Source organism: Cynocephalus volans, chromosome 12, assembly GCF_027409185.1.
Source record: "Cynocephalus volans isolate mCynVol1 chromosome 12, mCynVol1.pri, whole genome shotgun sequence".
NCBI lineage: Eukaryota > Metazoa > Chordata > Mammalia > Dermoptera > Cynocephalidae > Cynocephalus > Cynocephalus volans.
Genome location: NC_084471.1, coordinates 16,826,508 through 16,851,710, shown reverse-complemented (window position 1 = coordinate 16,851,710; position 25,203 = coordinate 16,826,508). Strand labels below are relative to the sequence as shown.

Genomic DNA, 25,203 nt, shown 5'->3' with positions numbered 1-25,203 from the left:
TGAATTTTACATTTAGCTCCTAGGGACAGAGTCCCCAGGTCTTTTTACTGGGGCAACTGCAACTGCCATTGTCAGGAGAGAAGGGAGGGGCCCAGGAACCTTCAGGCTGGTGAAGTTGGTACTTTTGTTCCCTCAATATGTGACTTGTACAAGTGACCCCTGGCTTCTCAGGGTCAGGTGGGGAAGCAGGTCTTCAGAGACCCCCTAGAGAGAGAACTATGAACTGAAAATTAGGTGATTAGATTTTAAGATGTACACTTGTCAATTCCCGGTGTTTATCTGGGCATAGAGTGTGGGTATGTGTGTGTGTGTGATGGGATTCCCAGAATCCTTACCTGGGGTGTCTAATCACCAAACCCTATGTTAACCAATACTTACACTCTCTTCTTTTAAATTTCTTTTAACAGAATAGCTTTAAAAGGTATCTGCATTTGACATTTCAAATTTCACCGCCATGTCTTCTTTCCTTCTGCCCCACCTGGCTTTTGTCAGAAGTTGCTAGTAGCAAAAGGAGGAAGAAGCAATGTTCTATGGAATTAGAAACTGTCTGTTCTGTTCCCTATGCTCAACTGAGCTCCCCAAAGTATGGCTGTGGGGGTGTTGACCCAAGGCCTCACCTCCACCCACGCTGGCAGTCTAGCAGAATGTGTTGAGAGTGATGCCTGCAAAGCAGCAGCAGCTCCACGTCTGACTATCCATGGGCCACCAGAGCTGCCTCTAGGAAGCATCAGCAGCTCCTGGCCAGCCTAGTGCTGTTGCATTGGACAGGCTGAGCAAAACGGAGGGAGGAGTGTCACTGGGCAGAGTGAGCTCTAGACAAGCCAGCAGGGACTGTCCCATAGGCACTGAGTCAACAGAGCACAGAGACAGAATGAGACAGAATGAGATACAAGAGTGGTAGGTTTTGGGTACTGGAAGGAGTACCAGGCCCTCACCAGTTCACCCCTCACTTCATACAATGGCCATTTTATTTGCTGATGATATTGGTCAATGCCAGTCAGGCTTAAGCCTACCAGTCTCCAGCCCAGATTATGATATGACTCCCAATGGTTACTGGTAACTGGACCTATCTGATATTTCTTATGCCAGGGCTGCTACTTATTACTGAATCCAAGACCAGTGGTTCTGAATAAGAGGAGAGAGAGGATTTCTGAAGTAGCCCGAGCTCTCTTGCTCTTACTACTGACCTGATCGTGAGGGAGAGAAGAGGACAAGGTAGAAGAAGATGACCCTGAGGGCCAAGTGGCTGTCTGACATCCAGGCACAAGGCTGGTACTTTTGATACTGAGCCAATCTCCAGCCAATAGCCTGTTGAAAGCTACCTAGAAGGTGGGATCTTCTAAGGTCAAGGGCTCTACATGACCCAGTGCACAGAGGGAGAGGGTCTCTGGCCTTGTCCTCACCACTCCAGTCTGGCTTTAGAGGACCAAAAAGGTGGTGACTGCTTTTAGCTCTGGGAACCTGGACAGATCTCAGCTAGTTACCAAGCAGTATCATTTGGGCATAACTAGAAGCTGCTCCAGGCCAAGGACACTTTTAGTTTTTACCTCCCTCTCTCCCTTTTCTGTCAACAGTGAGGAGAAGACATCTCAAGTTTCAAAGTGGGCTGTAAGGAGATAATATGGCTATGTTCTAATATCCTGGGCTCTTTTTGGGACCAGGAGGCTGCTTCTGGCACCTACAATGTTTCTAGCACCAAGTGCTTGGTGATTTGGGACACTCTTAAACCCCATCCACCCATGGGAGGCAGTCTAGTCTTTCTAGAGGAAAGAGCACAGGGAAGGGAGTAAAGACAACTTTTTCCAGCTCTGTAGTTAACTTGTTTAGTAAATTTGGGTTAAAGTTAAAGCTGATTTCTTTCCTGCAGGAATTACAAAACCTTTGACATGTATTGTATACTATGCATCTCCAAAAAAGAAATATTAAGTGTTTCCTAAACAGATTTGACAGTGGGATCCTTTTGAAGTTGAGTAACCTACCAATGCCTTGCTATACAGTTTGTGAAATGCTGTATGAGAAGTTTCTATCATTGTGCTTTCTGATCCTGTATCATTGATCTCTTGTTTCTGTCTGGTTCCTGATATATCCTTGAGAAAGAAACAACATTCCTGGTGGCAGGTCAGAGAGACCAAACTGTGGTGAAACACAGAATGGGTGCAGAAGCAGCCTCTTTCTCCTCTGGGAACCAGTAATGATTCCTGCGAGAACCGATGGTTTCTTCTCACTGTCCAATTAAGGATAACGCTCTGGGCATGAGTTGCATTACAGGGGTTTCCCCTCTGTTTCTGTGGTGTTCTCAAAAGTCCCACTTGTCACACTAGGACTGGTTTCTTTCCATTGTCCTTAAGATCCCACTGGTGGCCAGATGTGATGGGGCCTTTGCCTGCCTGGTCTGAGAGGAGGTCTAGAGCATGGATGGAAACTAGCTTGAGTGGGTGGTAGGTTTCCCTGGCTGGGCTTTTCTTTTGTTTACGAAACACCATTAAAAGATTATTGCCTCCTATGTTGCTGAGGTCTGATTACAGTGTCTGCATTTGATGGAGGCGGGGCAAAGCCTAGAGGGAGCCTCTGCCCAAAGACAAGCAAACCGCTAACAAGAAATGTGAAAACAGCCTCACCCTGACATCTCACTTGGTTATCTGAGGCAGGGAGCAAGCATGTGGGTGGGCAAAGTGATGGGATGCCCATCTTCAAGGCCCTTTGTGAGAAACCGGGAGGATCTCAAAGGCCTAGCACTCAGTCAGACAACGTTGGAATGTCATGGAAAAGGAAAATGGGAACACAGAGATAATCAGTTCCTGGATCAAAGGCATTTAGAAAGTATGTTCTCAGGCCTGTCATTCTGTCCCCATCAGGAACCAAGGCTGAGATGGAAGATGAGGCAGGAGAGGGGCGAGTGTAGCAGAGCACTCCTCCCCCGGCCCATGTAGGGTTAGTCAGAGAACAGGCTGGCGAAGGACTTCCTCAGGTTGCGGATGGTTTCGGCCTTGGCCTCGTCTTCACTTGGGGTCCCACGCTGGGAGGTGTCAGATGTGCTGAGGCTGTTAGTCAGGGACTGAGATTTGCTGAAACAGAAAAGCAAGGGAGTTGGGAGACAAGGCCAGGACTCCCAGAGAAATGGGTCTCGGGCTTGCCTGGAAGCCAGATGGGTGAGTCCGATCATCCCAACCATAGGAAGACCAGAAACCAGGCATTCCAGTGCTGGTGTGGTGTTAGGTGCATTACGCACATAATTCAATCTGCAAGGTGGTTATTGTTATCCTCATTTTTTTAGATATAGAAATTGGGGCTTGTGGAGTCAAGTAATGGGGGACCACCCCAAGCTCACATTCTTTCCACTACACCAGGCTGTCCAGGCAGCAGGCTTCATTAGAGAGTATCTTGACCACTCTCCTGCCTGTGTGTACAAACCTGCTTTGTAAACTCATGTGCTGTATCAACATCAGGTTACAGTTACTCCCACTATACTATCCAGCAGTAGTTTGGGAATCAGAAGGCCTGTGCTCTAGACTCCTCCCTGTCATTTGATGTTAAGGCCTTGGGCAAGTAACTTGCCTTCTCAGGGCCTCCTTTACCTCATCTGTAAAATGAAGGGTTGGTCTAGCTGACCCTTAGGCCTCTTCTAGCTCTGGCATTCTGAGCTTCAATTCCTACCTCTTCCCTAAATTCTCTATTGCCAGTCCCCTCCTCACCCCCTCCTCCCCATTTTGGAATTCTCATGGTGCCAGATGTTTGGACCACAGTGTACCATTTTCTGAGTGCTTCACAAGGGCCCATCTGTGGCAGCTACTTGCTGAGCACTTCCTTTGTGCCAGGCCTATGGCTAGGTGATGGGGTGTAGAGATGGAAACAGTTCAGGCCCTGCCCTCAAGAGGCTCCCAGTCTAGCAGAGCTGACAGACATAGGAAGGGATGATTTAAATAAGTTACAAGTTTAAGAGATCTGCACATGGTCTGGCCATCACAGTAAAAGAGACTATACAGTGGAGTACTATATAGCTGTGAAAAAGGAGAAAATTTCAATGAACCAGGTAAAGAAGAGCTCCAGGATTTATTGTTAAACATAAAAAGAAAGGAGAAGAATGGTGAGGATAGTGATTACTACCATTTATGTAAGGAAGTGGGGGAGGGGATCAGAAGGTGTATTTTTATATTTATACAAGGAAACACTGGGAGGATATACAAGGAAGTATTAAAAGTGGTCATCTTTAGGGAATGGGGGAGCAAAGCATAGGATAGGAATGGGGTGGGAATGAGGCTTTTCAATGTAGATCTTTGATATTGTTGATATCTTTTAGATCTTTGAACCACATGAATATATTACCTATTCAAGAAAATCATAATTAGCTTGATCCCTAGACTGGATGTCTTGTGTTCAATCCCAGCTCTTCTACTTACTAACAGTGGAAACTTTGGCAAGTTATTTAATCTTTCTCTGTTTACTCATCTGTACAATGGGGATAATAACAGTAATGCCTAAGCTTATCAGAACTTAAAAAAAAACCCAACTAGGTAAAGTGCTTGGTACATAGTAAGTAGACAATAGATGTCAGCTGTGAAACTATGATTATCACTGTTAGTGTCTGGAGATGAGGGAAGATAGGAGCTTCCCGAAGAAAACACATTTGGGATCTCTCTTTCTGACCTCAAATCAAGAGGTGGACCTGAGAGGAAACAGGATGCATATGTGCATTGTGATAGATTGTTTACACAAGTAACCATAGCAATTCCTCCTGTCCTGAAGTCTACCCTTTTGCAATGTGACTTTGTGGCACCTCTCATCAAGAGTCTATTTTCCCACCTCTTGAATGTGGGCTTGGCCATGTGACTTGCTTTGACGAAAAGTATGTGATGAAATAACACTGTGCAGCTTCCAAGGCTAGGCCTCAAGAAGCCTTGAAACTTCTACTTTTGCCCTTTAGGATAGCAGTTCTACCAAGTGAGAAAGCTTGACTTACCCTTGGGGGGGATGAGACCCCATGGAGAGAGAGGCCCAGCTGACAGCCAGTACCAACAACCAGATGTGTGCGTGAGGCCCTCTTGGACACCCAATCCTAGTGAAGCTGACTGCAGCCATGTGAGTGATCCCAGGAGAGTAGGGTTGCCAGATTTAGCAAATAAAAATATAGCACCCAGTTAAATTTGAATTTCATATGAAAAACAAATATATTTTTTTGTGTAAGTGTATCCTATGCAATATTTGGGGGCATATTTATACTCAAAATCATCCATTGATTATCTGAAATTTATATCTGAGCAGCCTGTATTTGATCTGGCAGCTCTGCAGGAGAACCTTTCGGCTGAGCTAAACTCAGAATAAACTGCTGAGCCAAAAAATTATGAACAAACAAAATGTTTGGTTTCTTCAGCCACTAAGTTTTGGGGTGGTTTGTTATGCAATTTCATCCATCTGGGCCCTGCCCCGCAAATTCCATCCTCCAGACCTGTTTCTACCTATTTAAAGTCTAGGCGAGGCCGCATTGGGTCTTTCTCGGTCTCCGAGTTTCTGACCCTGAATCAGCCCATTTTGCCCACACCCGAACTCCACCCTCTACCCTTTCCAATTCCCAAAGCACTTACTTGAGATGGGGATGGGGTGGTGCTGGCTTCTTGGACTCCTCACCCTGTTGGGAGGTGCTGCGGCCCTGCACAGGGGGCCGGGGCTGTGAGGTGATGCCTGGCTTGGAGGCCTGGTTTGAGGAGCTGCCACTGGATGCCCGGGATAGCTGAGGAGAGCCTGGAGACCTCTGCTGCTGTGGAGATCCCAACTGGGGGCTCAGGGGCTGCTGGCCTTGTGGCGAGAGCCTCTGTTGGGAGGGGCTTCCAGATCTTGGGGGCTGAGGAGGCTGAGCTTGGCGAGGGCCCCCTACAGAGCCAAAAAATAAAAAGTTTATGTTTAAGTTTTTTCTTAGCATAAATATGGTCATGCACAAATAATATTGCTTCAAGGATGTTCAGTATGGTATTTTTTATGAGTGAAAAGTTGAAAATAATAAATGTCTAGTCATAGGGAAGTGATTAGAAACATAAAGGTACATCTGTATAATGGAACATGCTGTGGTTATTACATATAATGTGGCAGAATAATATTAAATGACAGGATATTGTTGATAATATATGCTAAATATATACTGCTAAACAAAAAAAGCAATTCATAAAACAGTACATATGGTTTTATTCCATTTTTGCACATACTTGTATGTATAGAGCTATGTAAAAAAGAAAGACTGGAAGCTTGTACACTAAAACCAGTGTGTATCCAACTTTAATGTGCGTATGAATCACTGGGGGCTCTTGTTGAAATAAAGATTCTGCTACAGCAGGTCTGGGGTGGTGTTATGGGCTGAATAGTGTCCCCACCGAATTCATATGTTGAAGCCCTAAACTTCAATGTGACTGTATTTGGAGATAGGGTTTTTAAGGAAGTAATTAAGGTTAAATGAGGTCATGAGGATGGGCCTTAATCTGATAGGACTGGTGTCCTTATAAGAAGAGGAAAAGACATCAAGAGTGTGTGTGCACCTGTGCACAGAGGAGAGGCTGTGTGACACAGAGAGAAGACTGTCATCTGCAAGCCAAGAAGAAAAGCTGTACCAGAAACCAACCCTGCTGGCACCTTGATCTTGGACTTCCAGCCTCTGGAACTGTGAGAACATAAATTCTGTTTTTTAAGCCCCTTGTCTATGGTATTTTGTTATTGAGGCAGCTTGAGCAGGCTAATACGGTCTGGGTCTATGATTCTGTATTTCTAACAAGTTCCCAGGGGATGCTACAATTTGCTATACATTGAGTAACAAGGCACTAAATAATGATTATGAAAGTGGTAGAATTGAGGGATTTTAGTTCTCTTCTTTTTGTTCTTTTTATTCACTGAGATTTTCCACACTGAAGATGTATTACTTTGGAAACAATGAAAAGGAGTATTCCTTACTTTTTGGGTTGCTCTCTGCCCTTTTCTAAGAATTTTCAAAAGCAACATATCATTCGATCTAGAGAGGCTGATAGGGAAGACACCATTCTTCTCATCATGTAGAGGTGGAAACCGAGACTTATTAAGGTTTTCTAACTAGAAGGGGAGCCACATAAAGCTCACAAAGGACTTTGGCTTCTCCCCGTCAATGCAGAGCACACAGGCTTTCAAACAAAGGGGCATCAAAAGCTTTGGGATGTTTTAGCTACCCAGAAATGGCTTTGAGTGAACTCCAAGGCCCCAGGCAAGCAAGGTGCACTCTCCCCACCCTCAAATCCTGGGTTTCAGGACTGCTGATTGTGAATAGTATTGTGCCAAAGCAGACTGGCTGCTTGCTGGTCTCTTCTCCCCAGACATGTCTGTAACTGGGAGAGTGGAGATGCACCGTTTTCCTGCCATGCTCTCTTGAGAGCACTTTAGACAGGTTAGGAGACTGAGAATTGAAAGGTGCTGGAACCCATCTCTATAACTCTTTAACAATGAGCTTGAACTCATTCGAGCTCAACAAGTCTATTGAGCACCTATTATGTACCCAGCCTTGGGCTGGGCACCTCACAACAGCTCGGTGGGTTAGGCATTTTTATCATCCCCATTTTCATAAAGAAACTGAGTCCCAGACAACTTGCTCAAGGTATCACATCTAATAAGAGGAAGTGCCAAGCTCTATTTTTCCTTTTTTCCTTCCTTTCTCCCTCTCCCCGCGCCCCTCTTGGCTGCCCTGAGTCCTCATACTATCTTTGTGCGAATTAGGAAAAGGTGGCTTCTTGCAGTGGAAGCAGCTCTGAGCCAGGTGCAAAGGGAGCAAGAACTATATTTCAGGCAACCTCTGCTGTCTTAGAGCTCGTGTCAGCTGGGCAAATTTGCAGAGGATGTGATTTGTATGTCTGGTGGCCCTGATGCCACACTGGCACCAGGAGCACCAGATCCTGACTCGAGTCTTGCTATTAACATGCTGTGTGACTGTGGGCAAGTCACTTCTCCTCTCTGGGCTTCTGGGCCTTGTTTGTAAAATGAGGTTGTTGGATTATATGCCAAACATCCCTCCCTATGTGAACATTTTTGTGAGCCTGTGGAACACTTTCTAAGCTGGATTCAATCTCAGCACTAGTTTAGCAACTGATTGCACATGGCTGTGATTCATTACCTCTTTTATGGCTGTATGTCCCGGTGGATCGGAGGACCCATTGATCTCAAACTCAAGCACCTACAGGGCCAAGCAGGTATGTGAATAAATGAAGCAGCCATGTGTAAGAAAAATAATGTGGCTTTAAACTTTTTTTCCACTTGAGATAAAAGCATAGTTTATAGAACTATTTCTCTAAAGAGGTGCAAGCATAAAGAAAATAGCAATTGGCACTCCCTGTCATCAAGAGAAGCTGGAAATCTAGATGCTTAAGTAAAACCCCCTGATTTTTAAATGTTGGTAACTTTTTTTTGTTTTCTAAACCTGCTGCAGGTCAAATAAAACGTTTGTTTTCTACTTTTATCTAAAGTCCCCCCAGCCCCCCATCCCTGGGTTGATAATATCCTGGAAAATCTGGATACTAATTCAGTAGTTCATTAACTATTTGCTGAGTACCTATTATAACACCTGGGATTCGTCAAGAGACACTATAGTTATTTCTTTCAGTTTCTTGGCAGAGCAAACAATTTAGTATTTTTTATTTGAACACATACAAAAAATATTTATATATAGAAAGTATTTACCTAAGCACAGGATTGGTGCTAAAAAATGAAGATTATTTATTTATTTATTTATTTATTTTTTTAAAAATGAAGATTATTAAAAGAAAATTTCACCTTGACTGAGTTGAACAATGAATTCAAAACAAGTTAACAATGCATCCTTGTTATTTGGGGAACTCAAAGTGTTATTTTGAAACTTGCCTTGTTGTTTTTAATCTGACTGTTAATTCACTGGGTCTTTTCCTTAATTACTCTAATTGGTTTTAAACAGGTTTTCAACTCACTAAAAGCATTTTTAGCCTCATGTCCCTTAAAATATCTTTTTATCAAGCGTATTTCTACTCTGGGCCAGAGAGGAAATCAGAATACAGTAGTTCTCTGTTTTAAAAGGGCTCTGTTCAAATGCGTTTTTAAAAAATCAGTCCTGGGGAAAAGGAGGAGGTAGGGCAGAGCACAGCCAGGAGCCTGGTAGGGCGATGAATAAGTAGTTTTTGAACATTTATAACTATGGAATTATTGCGAGGCAGGAGAGCAGTGAGGCTGCATTAGTTAGAAGGATTGTTAATAATAAGAGCAACACGTATATTAGAATTATTACAAAGACATAAGCTATCAATAGTAAGAGTCACATAATATTCTTCATAGTAAGTTATCAGTAGTCAGAACTAACATCTTCTGAGCACAACCTCTGTCAGGCGCCTTGCTAGCTGCGTAACCTGCATTTAATGCTCATGGACAACTCCCCATCATTAAATGTGGCAGCTGTTATTTCCTCCTTAATCACTGAGAAAAACGGAGGCTCGGAGAAGTGATATAACTGGCCTGAGGCTGTGAAGGTAGTGAGATTCAAACACCTGTATATCTGCCTGAAGAATACTAATTTATACACAGTTGTATGCAATTATGCAGTTTCCCTTTTCTTAAATAATTTCTGCTTTTCCAGGAAGAGAAGCACAGACAAGAAAGATGGATGGGGCACTTTATCTAAGACCTGTGGAAGAGGAAGCCATTTGGTATCCAAGGACAATTTTTTGCAAGGAGTAATTGCTTTAATAAAAGTGACTGGGAAGGTCACGACATGAGAGTGATGCCTTCTTTCTGATAGGTTTTTAAGCAGATCCTTAAAAGATTGCAACAGGGCTGACTGGTTTGCTCAGTTGGTTAGAGTTCAGCCTTGTAATGCCAAGGTCAAGGATTTGGATCCCCATACTGGCCAGCTGCACCCCCCCCCCCCGAAAAAACTGCCTGCCCTGGCTTCTTGATGAAAAGCTGCTCTGACACTCCAAGCTGGTACTAGTGCAGCAAGTGTGTCCAGAGAGCTTCGATTGCAAGAGAGGATGCGGGGCAGGTTTTCTCCTGGCCTGCATTCGAGAGTACCCCAGCAGCTGACATTCCTTGAGAAAGTTACTTAGCTATTGCCATGATTTCTTTTCATCTTGTTGTCAGTAGTTTATCCATTCTCTAATAAATGGTGGCATTGATATAGAAATGCTAGAATATTTTTGAGGAAGAATTTCAGTTGACAAGGTTATATATAATGTTCCATTTTTCTTTCTTTTTCACTCTAGCTAGTTGACCCACAGATCTATAATCAAGTACCACTAGATGCTAGGAATAAACACTTTCTAGATCTTAAAAGATAGACTTATAAACCTGCCATTTTCTTGTGCCTCCTTGGGTTAAAGCCTCAACTCACACCTCTGTAAAAAGGAAATACAGTTGTCCCTCTGTATCTGTGGTGCCACATCTGAGGATTCAACCAAGCATGGATTAAAACTATTCAAAAAATAAAAGATAATACAACAATAAAAAATAATACAAATTCAAAAAAGTACAGCATAATTACATAGCATTTACAATGCATTAGGTATTATAAGTAATCTAGAGAGGATTTAAAGTATATGGGAGGATGTGCATAGGTTATATACAAATACTGTGCCATTTTATATCAAGGACTTGAGCATCTGCAGTTTTTGTAGCCTAGGGGGTCGTGGAACCAACTCCCCGTGGATACCGAGGGACAACTGTAGCGATGTTTTCACTGTAGAGCAGTGGGGAAGATAAAAATGAGATAACAGGCAAATTCCCTAGCACAGTGCCTAGCACATATTAGGTACTCAGGAAATTTACTTTCTATTTCCCTCCCTCCTTTCCTGACTTTAAGGGGATAGCAAACCTCAAAGTCTCATTCATTCTGTATATGGAGTGAGTGAGTGAGCATATTCTGTGGATAAAGTATTGAGATGGATTTATCTAGAGTGCCTTCTGGAAATCACACGTGGGTCCCTCAGTGCATTTCAACATCCTCCCTGAGATGTTTGGTGGCTCAACTGGGTCATACCTTGTGGAGGTGGGCGTGGCTGGGGCTGTCCTAGCTGAGGCCCCAGCTGTGATTGCCCTGGGGATTTTGCTGATTTAGTCTGCGGAGCCTAGAGCAGGGGAAGAGAAAAGAAGCCTGTTGATATCACCACAGCCACTTACATCCTGGGTGGGAGGGCAGGATTTACAAAGATCTTTTATTATTGAGGTAAGACTCACATGGAGTAAAGTGCACAATTCTTAATTAAGTGCATGGCATACTGAATTTTTACACATGTATGCATTGGTGTAACCACTGTCCAGATCAAGTCATAGAACTTCTCCCGTGGAGAAGGCTGTCCTGTGCTTCCTCCCAGCCAGCAACCCCCTCAAGGATAACCATTATTCTGATGTCTATTATCATAGATTAGTTTTTGCAGGGAAAGCAGGTTGGTGAGGGGAGAGGGGGAGGTTTTGAGCTAGCACATTCTTTGGAGAATGATCTGGTAATCCATGGTGGGGACTGTGGGAGGCAGGAGCTATGTGGGAGCTTGACAAGCTTGGGGGATGGGGAAACGGAAGACACAATAGTCCCTATTGACTGGTGCCCTGGGAGCACACAAAAGCGTGTATGTACATGTGCTCCCGCACGCGCGCGCACACACACACCCTGCTCAGACCCAGGAATGGAGGGCATAGAGGGGACAACTGTCACTAATCTCTGCCTACAGATACCCAAAGGCCAGTTGAAACAAGAATTTTCACCCCAGGATGGTGGAGGGAGGAAGCGCCCTGGAGTCTCCTAAAATCGCTCAGCAGCAGCAGGCTATAGAAGCTGCCCCATGCCCCACCTCTGTCCACACCACATTCCTTTCTCTCCAAGGTGGGTCCTTCCTGGGAGTATCTCCTTTGAACCCGGGGACTCGCCATTTCCAGCCAGCCTGGCATTTCTCATGGCTATAAAGTCTCCTTTGCTTCCCAGGGTCTTACCCAAGGTCTCAGGGGCGAGGGCACTTTGCCCCCTGGCATTGGGAGTTGGCTCATTTTGGACACAACAAGGTCGGCTATCAGCTGTTTGTCCTCTTCCACGTGTTCTCCAATCAGGGGCATGGAGCTGTCCATTACCTGTGGGGAAGAAAGGAGGGCTGATGTGACAATGTCACATGAAGGCAGGGTGGCATTCTCTGGAAAGCAGAGACTGAAGTGTTGATGCTGCAAGCTAAGGAATGCCCCAAATTGGACAAACCACCAGAAGCTAGGAAGACACAAGGAAGGGTTCATCCGTACAGGTTTCATGGAGTGTAGACCTGACAACGAGAGGCTGAGTTTGGACTTCTAGTCTCTAGAACTGTGAGAGAATATACTCCAGTTTTTTAAGCCACCCAGTTTGTGGTACTTTGTTACAGAAGCCCTAGGAAATGAATGTAGACACTTTCTTATCTGTAGCATCTTGCACAGTACCTGCAATGAACAAATTTATGTTGAGTAGAATTATATTGAACTGGAAAAAAAAAAAAAAAAGGAGGGCTGGGGGGTCCCCCATGTCAGGATAGCTTGGCAGTTGGGGAACACATCCCAGGAGCGCTGGCTCAGGACAGGAGTGACCACTAGATGGCGATGTCGTCCATGCAACATCCCAGCCCATTGCCTCCAACTGGGACTGGGCCCTGCTGAGACATCCATTTGCCTTCAGTTCAGTCTAAACCAACTCCTGGATTCAGTTCAATTCAGCTTACATTTGTTGGGCTGCAGCAATGTGACTGAGGGCCGGGAGCCTTTGCTGACCTTTTCTGCATTTTTCTTTGGGGAGCTAGCTGGTCTCCACCCCCTCCTTTCCCACCCGGGCCCCCTCCCAGGGTTGGGGCTGGCCTCCTCTCCTTTGGCCAAAGGTCAAGGCTTTCCACAAAGCCAGAACCAGTGAAGGTGGGGGCTCCACCATGACAAAAAATTGACTCAGGCTGGAGTTGACCCTGGGTGCAGAAGGAAGAGGGAAGAGGAAGGGCCTGTTCTCCAGGGCCCTGGCCGGACACAGGTCTGGAGTGAAACTTATTCCACAGGGAGCCAGGCTGTTCTCAAAGGAAGCAAAGTGCTTATATGGAGAGGAGGTATGAGGGATCATATTTGCCCATTCTGCTTTTTCAGATGAAGAAACTGTGGCCCAGAGATGGGAAGGGACACAAGGTCACAGAGGCCAACGATCCAGGTGATTCCCCATGCACGGGCAGTGATAGAAGGTCTTGAAATGGTGTCAGGCCTTGGCAGACAAAATAGCTGGGTTGTTTACCCTCTACTGTAGGAATCCAGCCACCTGTGTTCACTGTTCCCCTCCCCCCCACCAAACTCACTGTCTTTTCTCCTCTTTTCCCAAGCTCTGGACTCACCAGTTTCTCTCTCTTCTCCAGGTCCTTATGCAGGTCATTTCCTCTGCCCCACTCTCTACCCAGCTAATTCCTTCAGGGAACACCTAGCTAGCCCCTTCCTCCAGGAAGCCTTCTCTGATTGCTCAAGCTCTGATGAGCCACCTTGCATCTGTACGCCCACTGTCCTCACTGTGGTTTTGCCATTGGAGGACTTATCCCACAGTGCTGTCACCTCCTGTTTACTGTGTCTCTATAAGCGGACTGTGACTTCAAGGTCAGGGATAGGTCCTGTGTCCTGTTAAACAGGTATGCCTTCAATAAACACCTGTTGAGTGGAGGAATGAGAGGTCCTTGCAATGGGCCCTGCTCCTAATGATAAGAATACTAATAAGTGCTATATTTTATTGAGCATTTACTATGTGCTATGTACTGTTCTAAACACCAGGGGTGAATGATCTCGCATAAATCTCAAAATAACACTTTGAGGCAAGTACTATTATTATCCTCATCATAATGATGAGGAAACTGAAGGTCAAAGAAGTGGCAAGCTCAAGGACACATTGCTAGTAGTCCTTGGTCTCTCCGTTTCATCAGGCCAATTCCCCTCAAGCACTGGAACAGCTCTATCTTGTAAGAACTGGGAAGGGGAAACCTGAGTTCCAGGCCAAGGTTCTGCTGTGGACTTGCTTTGTGATCTTGGGCAAGTCACTTTTCCTACATGGGCCTATATTTTTTCTCAACTGTAAACTGAGGGGTTTGGCAGCTGCTAAGACCCTTCCAGCTGGGACTTTCAGGGGCTTGTGAGTCAAAAGCACGCACTGTGGTTGGGAAGCTAAGAAGCAAACTGGAGGATGTGAATATTGATCCTAGCAGGGCCTCAGATTGAGCTCCTTGTGGGTTGTGCTTGGGTCTGGGACATCCCAGGATCCCAGTCCCTCAGTCAACATTGTCTGAGTCGAGTTATAACTATGGAGTCTGTCCCACATGTACACAGGCTTCCTACACCTGGCCTGTCCTCTCTCCCCCTGACCCTGCTCACCTCTTTATGCTCCAGTTTGTTTCCTACATTCCCTGCAGTGGAAAACAGCCACCACAAGGAACCTGAGGTCAGAGAATTTTGGGATCCCCGTGGCAGACACAGCCAAAGGAAGTGGACACTCTGGTCTCCCCAGAGAAACATTTTTCCAGTGAGCAATGTCATTCCCTGGACAGGTCAGAGAAGACAAGTTCAAGGGTTTTTCCCCTGAGTATTTCACTGCAAGGATCTTCACCAAACATTTTACACAAATTTTCTATTCTTACCACAGGGGTGGCTGAACAAACCAGTATTTTTGGAGATCTCTTCTGCCTTTTTTTCCCTTACTGGGGAAGAAAAATACCTTTTACATTCCTGGTAACAAGTTCCTCATCTCCTCCAACCCCACCCCAAACTAAAAAGCAAGAGAAACAACTCTATAATGTTTGTGAGAGAAAAAAAAAAAATCTGAAAAGCCATCTTTTTTTTTTTCTGCAACATTTTTGAGAAGTTATTTTCTTGTTTTTTGAAGTCCCAGCCCACAACTTTCCCTTATTATTATTTTTTAAATGTGAAAGGTCTTTCACCCCTGACCCTCTGAATGTGTGGAGGCTGGAAGCCCAGGCCCATGGGCACAGATTTTTTCTTCCTAAGAGTAAAAATTGAGGAAGCCCAGAGGCAGGAGCTCATGGGGGCAGAGATAATGTTAGTGCAGGGGACAGGGGCACCTCATGGGGTGGGGAGTCCAGGAGTCCCTCATCTGTGGATTGCTGGCCACCTCTCTGGAAAAGAAGCTCCAGGAGGCAGGGTCCCTGCTAGCATGTTCACTGCCCTATCATGTCCACCTGGCTTGGGGTCTGGCGCTCAGAGTAGTAGCTCAATAGTGAATAAATGAATGAGTGCGTGTGTGCCAAAGTTGTATTCCTATCTGGTGGTCCTTGTGAGGGGAAACAGGGCAGGAGGGCCAGGTGGGGTCTCAGGAGCTGCAGTGCCCCAGGCAGGAAGGCCCTTTCCTCACCCCTGATCAGAAGCTTCCAGGGCATCCCCAGGAAGGTGGGTACTGCCTCCTCTAGGCAGTGATTGTGCAGGTCAGCATTTCTGTTCCCAGCTCCTTCAGTGTTTTCTTTGAGAAGGGGCTCCTTGGGGGTTTCAGGTACGGTGGCGGCCAGAGGGAAAGCGATTCCTGGACTTGAGAGGAGAGCTGTGTTCCAGATCAGGACTGGATCTGCAAATACTAAATGCAACTCATCTCGTGGAGCTTCCTGGCCTTTCTGGGGAGGGTAGAGAGACTGTATCCATTGTGGACTCCACTACCCCCTCCAAGGCAGGCACTCCCTGGGCATGGGTAAGGAATGCCTCCTGCCACGGCTGGGCTTCCACCCATTGAGTCACCTAGTCCCGCAGCACTGTGGGTCCCTGGGGAGTGGGCCAGACACGAGGGACTGGAAGCCTGGTTGGCTCCTGTGGTCACCCCAGCCATGTGCTTCCCATTAGCTGCCCACACCCCGAGGAGGGGCAGTGGCAGGGCCATCCGTCACGTGTCTTGGCCTTGTGTCAGCACCACCCCTCCACCGTGGTTTGAGGAGAAGGCCATGGAAAAAGAGAGCCGAAGGGGCACTGGGGTGTGAGCATGGAGATGTGAAGTTGGGGAGAGGAGGGAGAACTTGGAGGCCAGAGGGGTGTTTTTAGGGGAAAGCAGAGGAGAGCCATGAGGTGTTACAGTGAGAAACAGGCAAGGGGAATTGAGGAGGGCTCAGGAGGGTTGTGGGAGCCTGAGAGACCGGGGGAGTCATGGAAGAGAGAGGCGGATTGATTCCTGGACAGAGCGAAGCATGCAGAGGAGGTGCTGTGGATTGAATGTTCCCGCAAATTCACTGAAGCTTCAATGGTGTCCCCCAAAGTTCCAGGTATTGGAAACTTGGCCCCTGTATTAGTGCATTTCTGTTGTTTATAACAAAATACCTGGAACTGGGTAATTTGTAAGGGAATGAAACTTATTGCTTATAGTTTCAGAAGCTGGGAAGTCCACAGTCCAGGAAACACAGCTGGTGAAGACCTTGGTGGTGGTGACAGTGACCCAGGGATCTTGCATGGCAAAAAATGGTGGAGCAGAGAGAGAGACTAACCCCTCAGGTGCTCTTCTTTTAAAGCCCTCAGAACCATGCCCCTAACCACCATTGTTAATCCATTCACTATAGCATGGTCCTATAATCTAATCACCTCTTCAAGGCCCCACCTTTCAATTACCGTAATAGTATTTCCTAACCTCCCAACAGTCACAGTGGAGGCCAAGTTTCTAATGCACAAAACTTGGGGACACAATTCAAGCTTCAGTGAGTTTGGAGGGACACCAAATCCACTACAGCCCCCACTGTGACACTGTTGAGAGAGTGGGGAATCCTATAGTGATGATTGAAAGGGGGGCCTTGAAGAGGTGGTTAGACTGTAGGACCACACCTACAGTGGATTAATAATGGTGGTCAGGAGCCTGGTTCTGGGGGCTTTAAAAGGAGAGCACGTGAGAATCTCTTTCTCTGCTCCACTATTTCTGCCATGTGAGACCTCTGGGTCACTGTCACCACCACCAGATGTGTACCCTGGACTTTGGGCTTCCCAGTCTCAGAAACTGTAAGCATACGTTTTGTTTTCTTCCAAATTACACAGTTTCAGGTATTTTGTTATAAGCAACTGAAACAGACTAATATTGGTACCAGAGAACTGGGGTGTTGCTTATAACTGATACCTGAAAATGAGGAAGTGGCTTTGGAACTGGGTAATGGACAAAGGCTGGAGGAATTTGGAGAAACAGGCTAGAGAAAGCCTAACTAGTGGGAGTTTAAAACACAAGAAAACCAGGGAAAGTTTGAAACTTCTTAGAGAGTGGTTAAATGGTGGTGACCAGAATGCTGATAGAAATATGGACAGTAAAGGCCATTCTGAGAAGATCTCAGATGTAGATGAGAGAGGACTTACTGGAAACTAGGCAAAGATCACCTTTGCTATGAACTGGCAAGGAACTTAGCTGCATTCTGTTCATGCCCAAAAGCTTTATGGAATGTGGTACTTCAAGGCTTTGACACAGGGTATTTGTTGGAAGAAATTTCTAAGCAGCAAAACATTCAGGAAGCTGCATGCCTACTTGCAACAGCTTGTGCTGAGTTATGGCAGCAAAAGCATGACATAAAGCCAGAATTTATAATTAAAAGGGAAGCAGAATGTAAAGATTTGGAAAATTTGATGATTAATCGTTTTGGAGTATTTTAGAATATCTATAGTAATGATAACATTATTAAAATTCTTAGAAAGCTCATTTTGTTATGAAAATCACAAATTATGTAAAGGAGATACTCATGTGATAGAATAAGAAATAATTTAAATGTTATGCAACTTAAATTGCAATGTTGATGAAAAACTAAGATTCTTAATTGCTTTTATGACCAGATAAAGCACATCATTAACATGGAAGCCATTTATTGCTGATTATATTTTCATGCAAAACCTGTAATATTTGTAGGTAACAGAAGAAGAAATATGCCACTTCAAAATATTCATCTTTTCTCATTTTGAAACCTGATGTGACACTTCTAATGTTCTACTTAAGTGTATTCTATACTATAATATAAATTTTATAGACTTAATTCACAATGATGAAGAACTGCTTTTCTTTTAAATCATGATTTTTAAATGAGTGTCTTAGGTTAGTTATTTTAATTTAGGAAAAAGAAACAATTTGATTTCTAAAAAAAATGACTTGAAAAATATGCAGCCTGGCCATGTGGCAGAGAAGCAGAGAGCATTTTCAGGAGAAAAATCCAATGGTGCTAAGATTAGTACAAAGGAAAGGGGCTATCAAGAGAAGGGGGAAAGACCCTGAAGGCATTGCACAAGCCTCTGAGGCCAGCCCTTCCATTACAGGCCCAGAGGCCTAGGGAGACAGAATGTTCTAAGGGATGAGGCCTGAGGCACCTTCCACCGGCTTGCTGCCCAGGGCCACCTTGGGGTGCTGCTTCCAGCAACAACATTCCAGCAGCTGCATTGGCTGCTCCAGCTGTGGCTAAATTGGCCCCAGGTGTGGCTGGATCCACAGCTTTGGGAAATACAAGCTGGAAGCCTTGGCAGTGTCCATGTGGTGTTAAGTTTGCAGGCTCACAGAATGCCAGAGCTGTGGAGGCTTGGGAGCCTCCACCCTGATTTCAAAGGATGTATGGAAAAGCCTGGGGGCTCAGGAATAGATCTGTCACAGGGGCGGAGTCATCGCATAGAGCCTTTGCTAGAACAATACCAAGAGGAAATGTGGGGTCAGAGTTGCAGCAGAAAAATCCCACCAAGGCCATGCCTAGTGGAGCCATGGGAACAGGACCGCCATGAAGACCCCAGATCTATAGAGCTACCAGCATGCAATACCAGCCTGGGAGAGCTGAAGCATGGCCTCAGACTAGGAAAGCCATAGGATCAGAGATGCCCCAGGACTTGAGTACCCAACCCCTGCACCAGTGCACAGAGGACATTGAACATGAAGTCAAGGTACATGATTTGCCACCTTTAAGATTTAATGCTTGCTCTGCTGGGTTTTGGACTTATTTAAGACCTGTTACCCCTTTCTTTTGGCCTATTTCTCCCTTTTTGATTGGGAAATTGTACCCTATGCTTGCCCCTCCACTGTTTCTTGGCATTATGTAATTTGTTTTGATTTCACAGATGGGACTTTGGACATCGGACCTTTTGAGTTGAAACAAGTCAAGACTTTGGGGATGGAATGAATATATTTGTATGTGAAAAGGACATAAGTTTTTGGGGGCCAGGGGTGGAATGCTGTGGATTGAATGTCCCCCACCAAACTCATTGACACTTAAATTGTGTCCCCCAAAGTTCCAGGTATTGGAAACTTGGCCCCCACTGTGACAGTGTTGAGAGAGTGGGAAGTCCTATTGTGATGATTGAAAGGTGGAGCCCTGAAGAAGTGATTAGATTGTGGGATCATGCTGTAGTGAATGGATTAATAATGGCAGTCAGAGGAGTGGTTCTGGGGACTTTAAAATGAGAGCACATGAGAGTCTCTCTCTCTTCTCCACCATTTCTGCCATGTGAGACCCCTGGGTCACTGTCACCACCACCAGATGTGTTCCCTGGACTGTGGACTTCCCAGCCTCAGAAACTGTAAGCAACAAATTTTGTTTTCTTACAAATCACCCAGTTCCAAGTATTTTCTTATAAGCCACAGAAACAGACTAATATAGGAGGCTTGTGGAGGATGAGAGACATGGGATCATGGAGGAAGGAGGGGGATTGTGGGATAGGGGAAATCATGGAGAAGACGCTGGGGGAGAGGAGGTTGTGGGAGCACGAGAGACAAAGCGAGTCATGGAGGAGAGAGCGGAATTGGGAGAAGTGTGGGCTGCAGGAGGGTCTGGGACCCACAGCCTGTGTGAGCCTCTCTCCTACAATTATATTTCCCTGCATCTTTCCCTTCACTAACACCTCCGAACAGCTGTCCCCCTTTCGAACCTTTGGCATCCTGCCATTCCATGTTTATCAGCCTTCATCTCTGCCAGCTTGCAAACCCCACATCTACTGTGTTCCAGGCTCTATCTCCAGAGCCCCACCCATGTGTCCAAGTTTGTTGAATGAACAAGTGATGGAATCTCTGCAGGGTGACAATGGAAGTACAGCCATATTACACACTTGGACACTGAGGAGATGGAAGAGGTCCAAGAGGACAGAATCTTGCTGACTTCCGGCCTGATACTCTTCCCTTACCCTCTGGCCCACATCTTGGGGCATGTTGTAAAGCCTCACATCCTGAGCTCAGAGCCCCTGGGTGCTCAGAGCCCCTGGGCAGGGTGAGGAGGTACACGAGGGCAGTGGGGGGAAGCCTCCAAGAGCCATTCACTGAGGCCTGACTGCATGTGCCCGGGCCAGGAGCAGGACCCATGCTGGACAGCATGCTTGGCCTCCCTCCCTCTAGCACACCTGCCGGGGCTGCCTGGGCAGAGAGGACCTGCTGCTTCATCCCTCACCTCAATGATGTAGTCTCTGCCGTCCTTGCTGTGGACAGCCTTGACAGCACAGATGTCCAGGCCGCCAAACATTTCCGAGCAGCTGTCCACCCACAGCCTGTACCTGTGGGGATGGACAGACAGATAGTGAGTGTGGTGGGGGGAGAAGGAGCAGGGAGAGGGGGATGAGGGAGAGAGAGACTGAGGCAGAAGGACAAACAGGCATAAGAGATGTGACACATGTGGCTCCCAGACAGAGATGGACAGAGAGTCAGAGATACAGAGAGACAGTGAGGGAGAGACAGAGAGAGAACATGAGAGAACTAGGAAGGAAGAGAGAGAGAAAGGGCAATGGGGAGAAGGGATGAGAGTTGGGAGAGATCTCAGAGACCCCCCCCACCCCTGCCCCACACCTAGGACCTTGCTGGCTCCACAGCAGTGGGGACCTTGCCCTGTCCCCATCCAGAGCCCTCCCCTGGGGTCCTTTTCCCTTGGGAAAGCTTCTTGAAGGATTCCAGAAATCCCTCCTAGGCCGCCCTCCCAGGCCCAGAGCCTCAGCAGGACAAGAGCCCATGGGGACAAAGGGTGCATTCTCCCCGAGCCTGGGGCGGGCTGGGGCATGCGGGCAGGGGAGCCTGGCAGGCTGCTCCCGCCAGGCCCAGGGGCCTAGCCCTCTGGACCTGCTGCTTTTGTTCCTTTTCCAGCCACTTGATGGCTGCAAGGCCAGTTTGCTTTGCTGGGGACAGATCTCAGCACTGGACTTTGACCCTGCAACAAAGGAGGTAGTTGTATCTGGAGAAATCTTCCCGGCTTGCACTTGGCTCCCCTTGTGGGCTGAATTTGGGAGTCACAGGGGACTTTGTGTCAACGTTCTTGCTTCTCTCCCCACTCTCCAGGGTCACATGGGGCACTGCTCTCAGATCTATTTGTGTCTCTGAGCCATAAGGCCTGGAATGACGAGAGATCATGACTGAAGTGCTCTCAGAACCCCCTCTGTCATCTTATCCACCAATGCCCTCTGAGGCCCAGAGAGGGAGGGTGGCTTGCCCAGGTCATACAACGAGATAGGAGTAGAGCCAGGATTACCTATGTGTCCTGGCTCCTAGTCCTGTTCTCTCATTCAGCTGTAGCAAGGAGCATGTGAGATCACAGAAACAAAAGGAAGGATGGAAACTCAGCCATTGAGCTCCTACTATGTGCCAGGCATTCTGTGCCTGGAGGATTGACTTCTCATTTTCTCTAATCCCACCACAACTCTATCAGGAAGATTTTAACCCATTTTACTGATGAAGAAATTGAGGCTCGAAGAGATTAATAAGTGACTGTGTGGCTTCCAAACCCAGATCCTGTCTAATTCCAGATTCCGAAGCAGCCAGCCATCCTTCCCCTCAATCTGAGCTCCTCATGACCTGTCCATTATCACTTAGCATGGGAGACCAGGGACAGATTCTTCCTATTAATTCCTCAATAATTTGGGAAGAGTCTCTCCCTCTTGCAGCCTCAGTTTCCTTATCTGTGAAATGGGAAGGCCTCGATGTGATTTTGGTTGTGCATTGGAACCACCAGGAGAGTTAAATAAACAAACACACAAATAAAAACATCACCCCTTGGGGATGACGTTTGGTCCTTGGAGCTCAGGAGTCCTCTGGGCTCTCTAGTCAGGGTCCCTGTATTAGGTAGCAGTGGCTGACTCATGGGGCACCACAGGCTAAGGAGAGCTGCACCTTGGGATACCTCCATAAATCAGGTTTCTTCTCGACAGAAGGTAGAAGTCTGGAGCTAGGCCTGGAGGCAACTGGTTCCCAGAGGCTGTTTTCAAATGATGACTTCTGGATCACCTATTGGCTACACCCCATGGGGCACAGGCTGCCCAAGGCTAAGGAAGGGACTTCAAGGATAGAGCAGTGTGGGAGAGGCTGGAGAACATGGGGTCCCCACTCACCTCCAGCCAGGTGGGACTAGCACCGACCAAGCTATACGTCTTGGGTTTTGTCCAGGAGTCAGGCTACCTGGCAAGTAGGTGAGCCAGGTGGAGGGAGGGGTCAGAGCCTTTTTATGGGTGCCCAGGAGTTTTCCCCTGTGGGAATGGGATTGGGGAGCTTTTCCTGGACCCTGGAGTACTGCCCATGACTGCACAAGGGAAAGTGAATTTCAGGCCTGAGCAGATCCACTCCCATGGTTGGTTCCTGCAGGGATGGCCCATGTGGCCTGGGACTCAGCAGAGCCAGGCAGATGGTGGCCTGCTGTGGGTATCTGTGAACAGCTTGGGAGGCACTGGGGAAGGCTAGGCTCACATTCTGGAAAGGCCATGGAGTAGAGGGCCACGATTGTCCCATGAACACCCACTGGGGGAGGGATGTGACTGCCTCAGAACACATGATTCAGTTGGGCCAGGTGATGAGTATGACCTCCATGAGACTAGTTAGCACAGGTGGATTCCCAGATTGAAGGCAGCAGCTGCCACGTGGGGTGGATGGGAAGGGAGGGTGCTCTCCCCTGCCATGGCTGGTGCTACTTTAGGTACTGCACATCCCTCTCTCATTCGGTCCTAACAATGGCACTCTGACGTGGGCAATATTGCCTTCATTTACAGTTGAAGAAGTTCAGAAGTGTTGGTTAATTTATCCCAGGTCACACAGCTAGGAAAGGTTGGGGCCCCTCATTTTTGTTCATGCTGCTTCCTCAGCTTAGAGCCCCAGAATGGGAAGGTCCATGAGGGCAGGGACTATGTCCATCTTGTTTGCCACCATTTCCCCAGGGTCTAACTCAATAACTGGCTCCCAATTGGTGCCAAACAGTTGACAGAGATAAATGCCAGCTCCTTCCAACTCCCACTCATTCTTTAAGATGTGATTCTGGCACCACTTCCTTCAGGAAGCCTTCCCTGACCTCTCCCCTCCCTAGTCTGCATTGGGTACCCCTCTCTGTGCCCCCACAGCAAGTGCCTGGGGCTCACTCCCCTGACATTACCACACTACGCTGTAATTGTCTGTCTCCCTCGTTAGCTGGGGAGCTGGGCGTGGAGTCTGTTGTTTCAGTCTGCACAGCATTTATTTCTCCTCCTACTAAAGACTTCCTGATATTCCTTAGCGTTATGTCCCTTCCTGAGTCTTGCTTGGTCATTGCTGCTCTGGAGGGGTGGTCCCACTCCAATATCTGGGGTTGGACATCTGTCATGGGCCTACCCAATCACAGCATTGGATAGTGATTGGTTCATAGTGATTGGTTCATGTGACCTACACCAGGGCCAATCAGTAACTAGGGCTCAATTCCAGGCTTTGGTTCAGATGGTAGAAGAGAGATATTTTCTTTCTGCTGGACCTGATACAGTGAGGATGTAAGCCTGGAGCCACCATGGGCCACCATGTGAGGAAGCCTGGCAGTATGAAGCCAGCATAGAACAGCTGACCTGAGGTGGGTAGAGAGGAGTCCTAAAGCCTTAGCTGATGCTGTACCTCTGGAGTTTCAGTGACACAAGCCAGTAAATCCCCCTTTCTGCATAAACCAATTTTATTTGTGTTCTCACACTTGCAACTGATACAGAGTTCTTAGGGGGAAGGATTAAATCTTTTCATCCTTCAGTGCTCAGCACAGCATGGGATACAGTTGGTACTCAATAAATGTTTGCTGAACAGAGCTTTCCGACCCCAAAGCCATGCTCTGTCCACTACTGTGGCATGCTTGCAAGCAGAGGTCACTGGGCATGCAGGAAAGAATGTGCATGTGTGGCCGGTCCTGAGGGCAGGTGGCCCGGCCCTTCTTCAAGTGAGGAAGGCACACAGTGGTGTTTAAAGGGAGAAAGACTTGAGGGGCCCTCAGCCAGAGTGTACCCTTGAAACACTCATGATTCATGGGAAATTAATCCCTCCCTATTCATACTGAGACAGAAGTAAGTCTGAGAGAGGGGTAGGTTCTCCAATACCCTGGTGCAAGGACGCTTCCTTGCTGCTGCTGTCAGTACAGGAGGGGCTGGGAAGGGCTCCCTCCATGCTTCCCAGAGCAGCTGGGCAGGGCTGGGAGACGGAGTCAAGACATCAGGGTGCTACACTCTGCTCTGTCATTAATCAGCTCTGTGAAACCAGACAAATCCCTTCCCCTCTCTTAACTTTCTTCTCCCATCTGTAAAATGGGGTTATTTTAATACCTTCCCTGTGGGTTGTTGTGGGCAGTAAAGGAGATCATGCCTATAAGAGTGCTCTGTGGGTGGCAAGGCACTGGACAGAGGGCGAGGTGGCATTCTTTGTGGGGCTCCTTGCTGTCTCCGTCCCCCAGCTCCCACGGCAGGTGCCTCTCCCTACCTCTCTGTATCTTACCTCTCTGTCATGGCCACCTGCTCCAGCATGGCAGAGCCTGTGTTGGCCTTCCAGTTCCCAGAGATGGAGGTTCTCCTGCATCAGAACAAAAAACACACTGAGGACATTAGGGACCCTGTCACCAATTTCCTTTCCTTCTTTGCTTTGGCTGTTAGGAGGCTCTGGTTCAAATATTTGGCTCACATTATAGCATGTATTCTTAGGTACACACCCTGTCCTCAGCGTTATTTTCCTGTTTTTATTTCCCTTCATGCTGATTGCTTATTTATTTGTTGGATCTTACTTATTGTTTTCTAAGCCACCTTCGAAATTTAAAGGTTAGATTAAAAAAATCCCTACACTGTTAGATGAAATCCCCAAACCTTGACCTCCTGTTTATGAGGAGAACTAGAGCAGTGTAGCCCCTGGAGGTTCTGAAATTTTTCGAGGACCCCACTATGTAGGAAAAATAATCCTCAGAGAGAAGTGATTACTTTTCCACGGTGAAGAGCGGGAAGGCTCTGGGCTCTGCCTGCCTCACCACTTTTCCCTGTTCCCTTGCCTTTTCTGCTCTAGCCACAACTGAC

At 46.9% G+C, this 25,203-nt stretch overlaps 1 protein-coding gene across 1 annotated transcript in view; it reads right to left on the bottom strand.

Moving 5' to 3' along the window:
* Nucleotides 1-2,932: 2,932 nt before the first annotated feature.
* SYN3 (synapsin III) overlaps nucleotides 2,933-25,203 on the bottom strand; it is a 451,793-nt gene continuing 429,522 nt past the window's right edge. The window contains exons 9-14 of the mRNA XM_063074911.1: nucleotides 24,638-24,712; nucleotides 20,346-20,448; nucleotides 11,944-12,078; nucleotides 10,997-11,084; nucleotides 5,580-5,865; nucleotides 2,933-3,065 (exon numbers count right to left, since the gene is read on the bottom strand). Of these exons, the coding sequence (XP_062930981.1) occupies nucleotides 2,933-3,065; nucleotides 5,580-5,865; nucleotides 10,997-11,084; nucleotides 11,944-12,078; nucleotides 20,346-20,448; nucleotides 24,638-24,712 (820 nt within the window). The remainder of the gene's footprint in view (nucleotides 3,066-5,579; nucleotides 5,866-10,996; nucleotides 11,085-11,943; nucleotides 12,079-20,345; nucleotides 20,449-24,637; nucleotides 24,713-25,203) is intronic.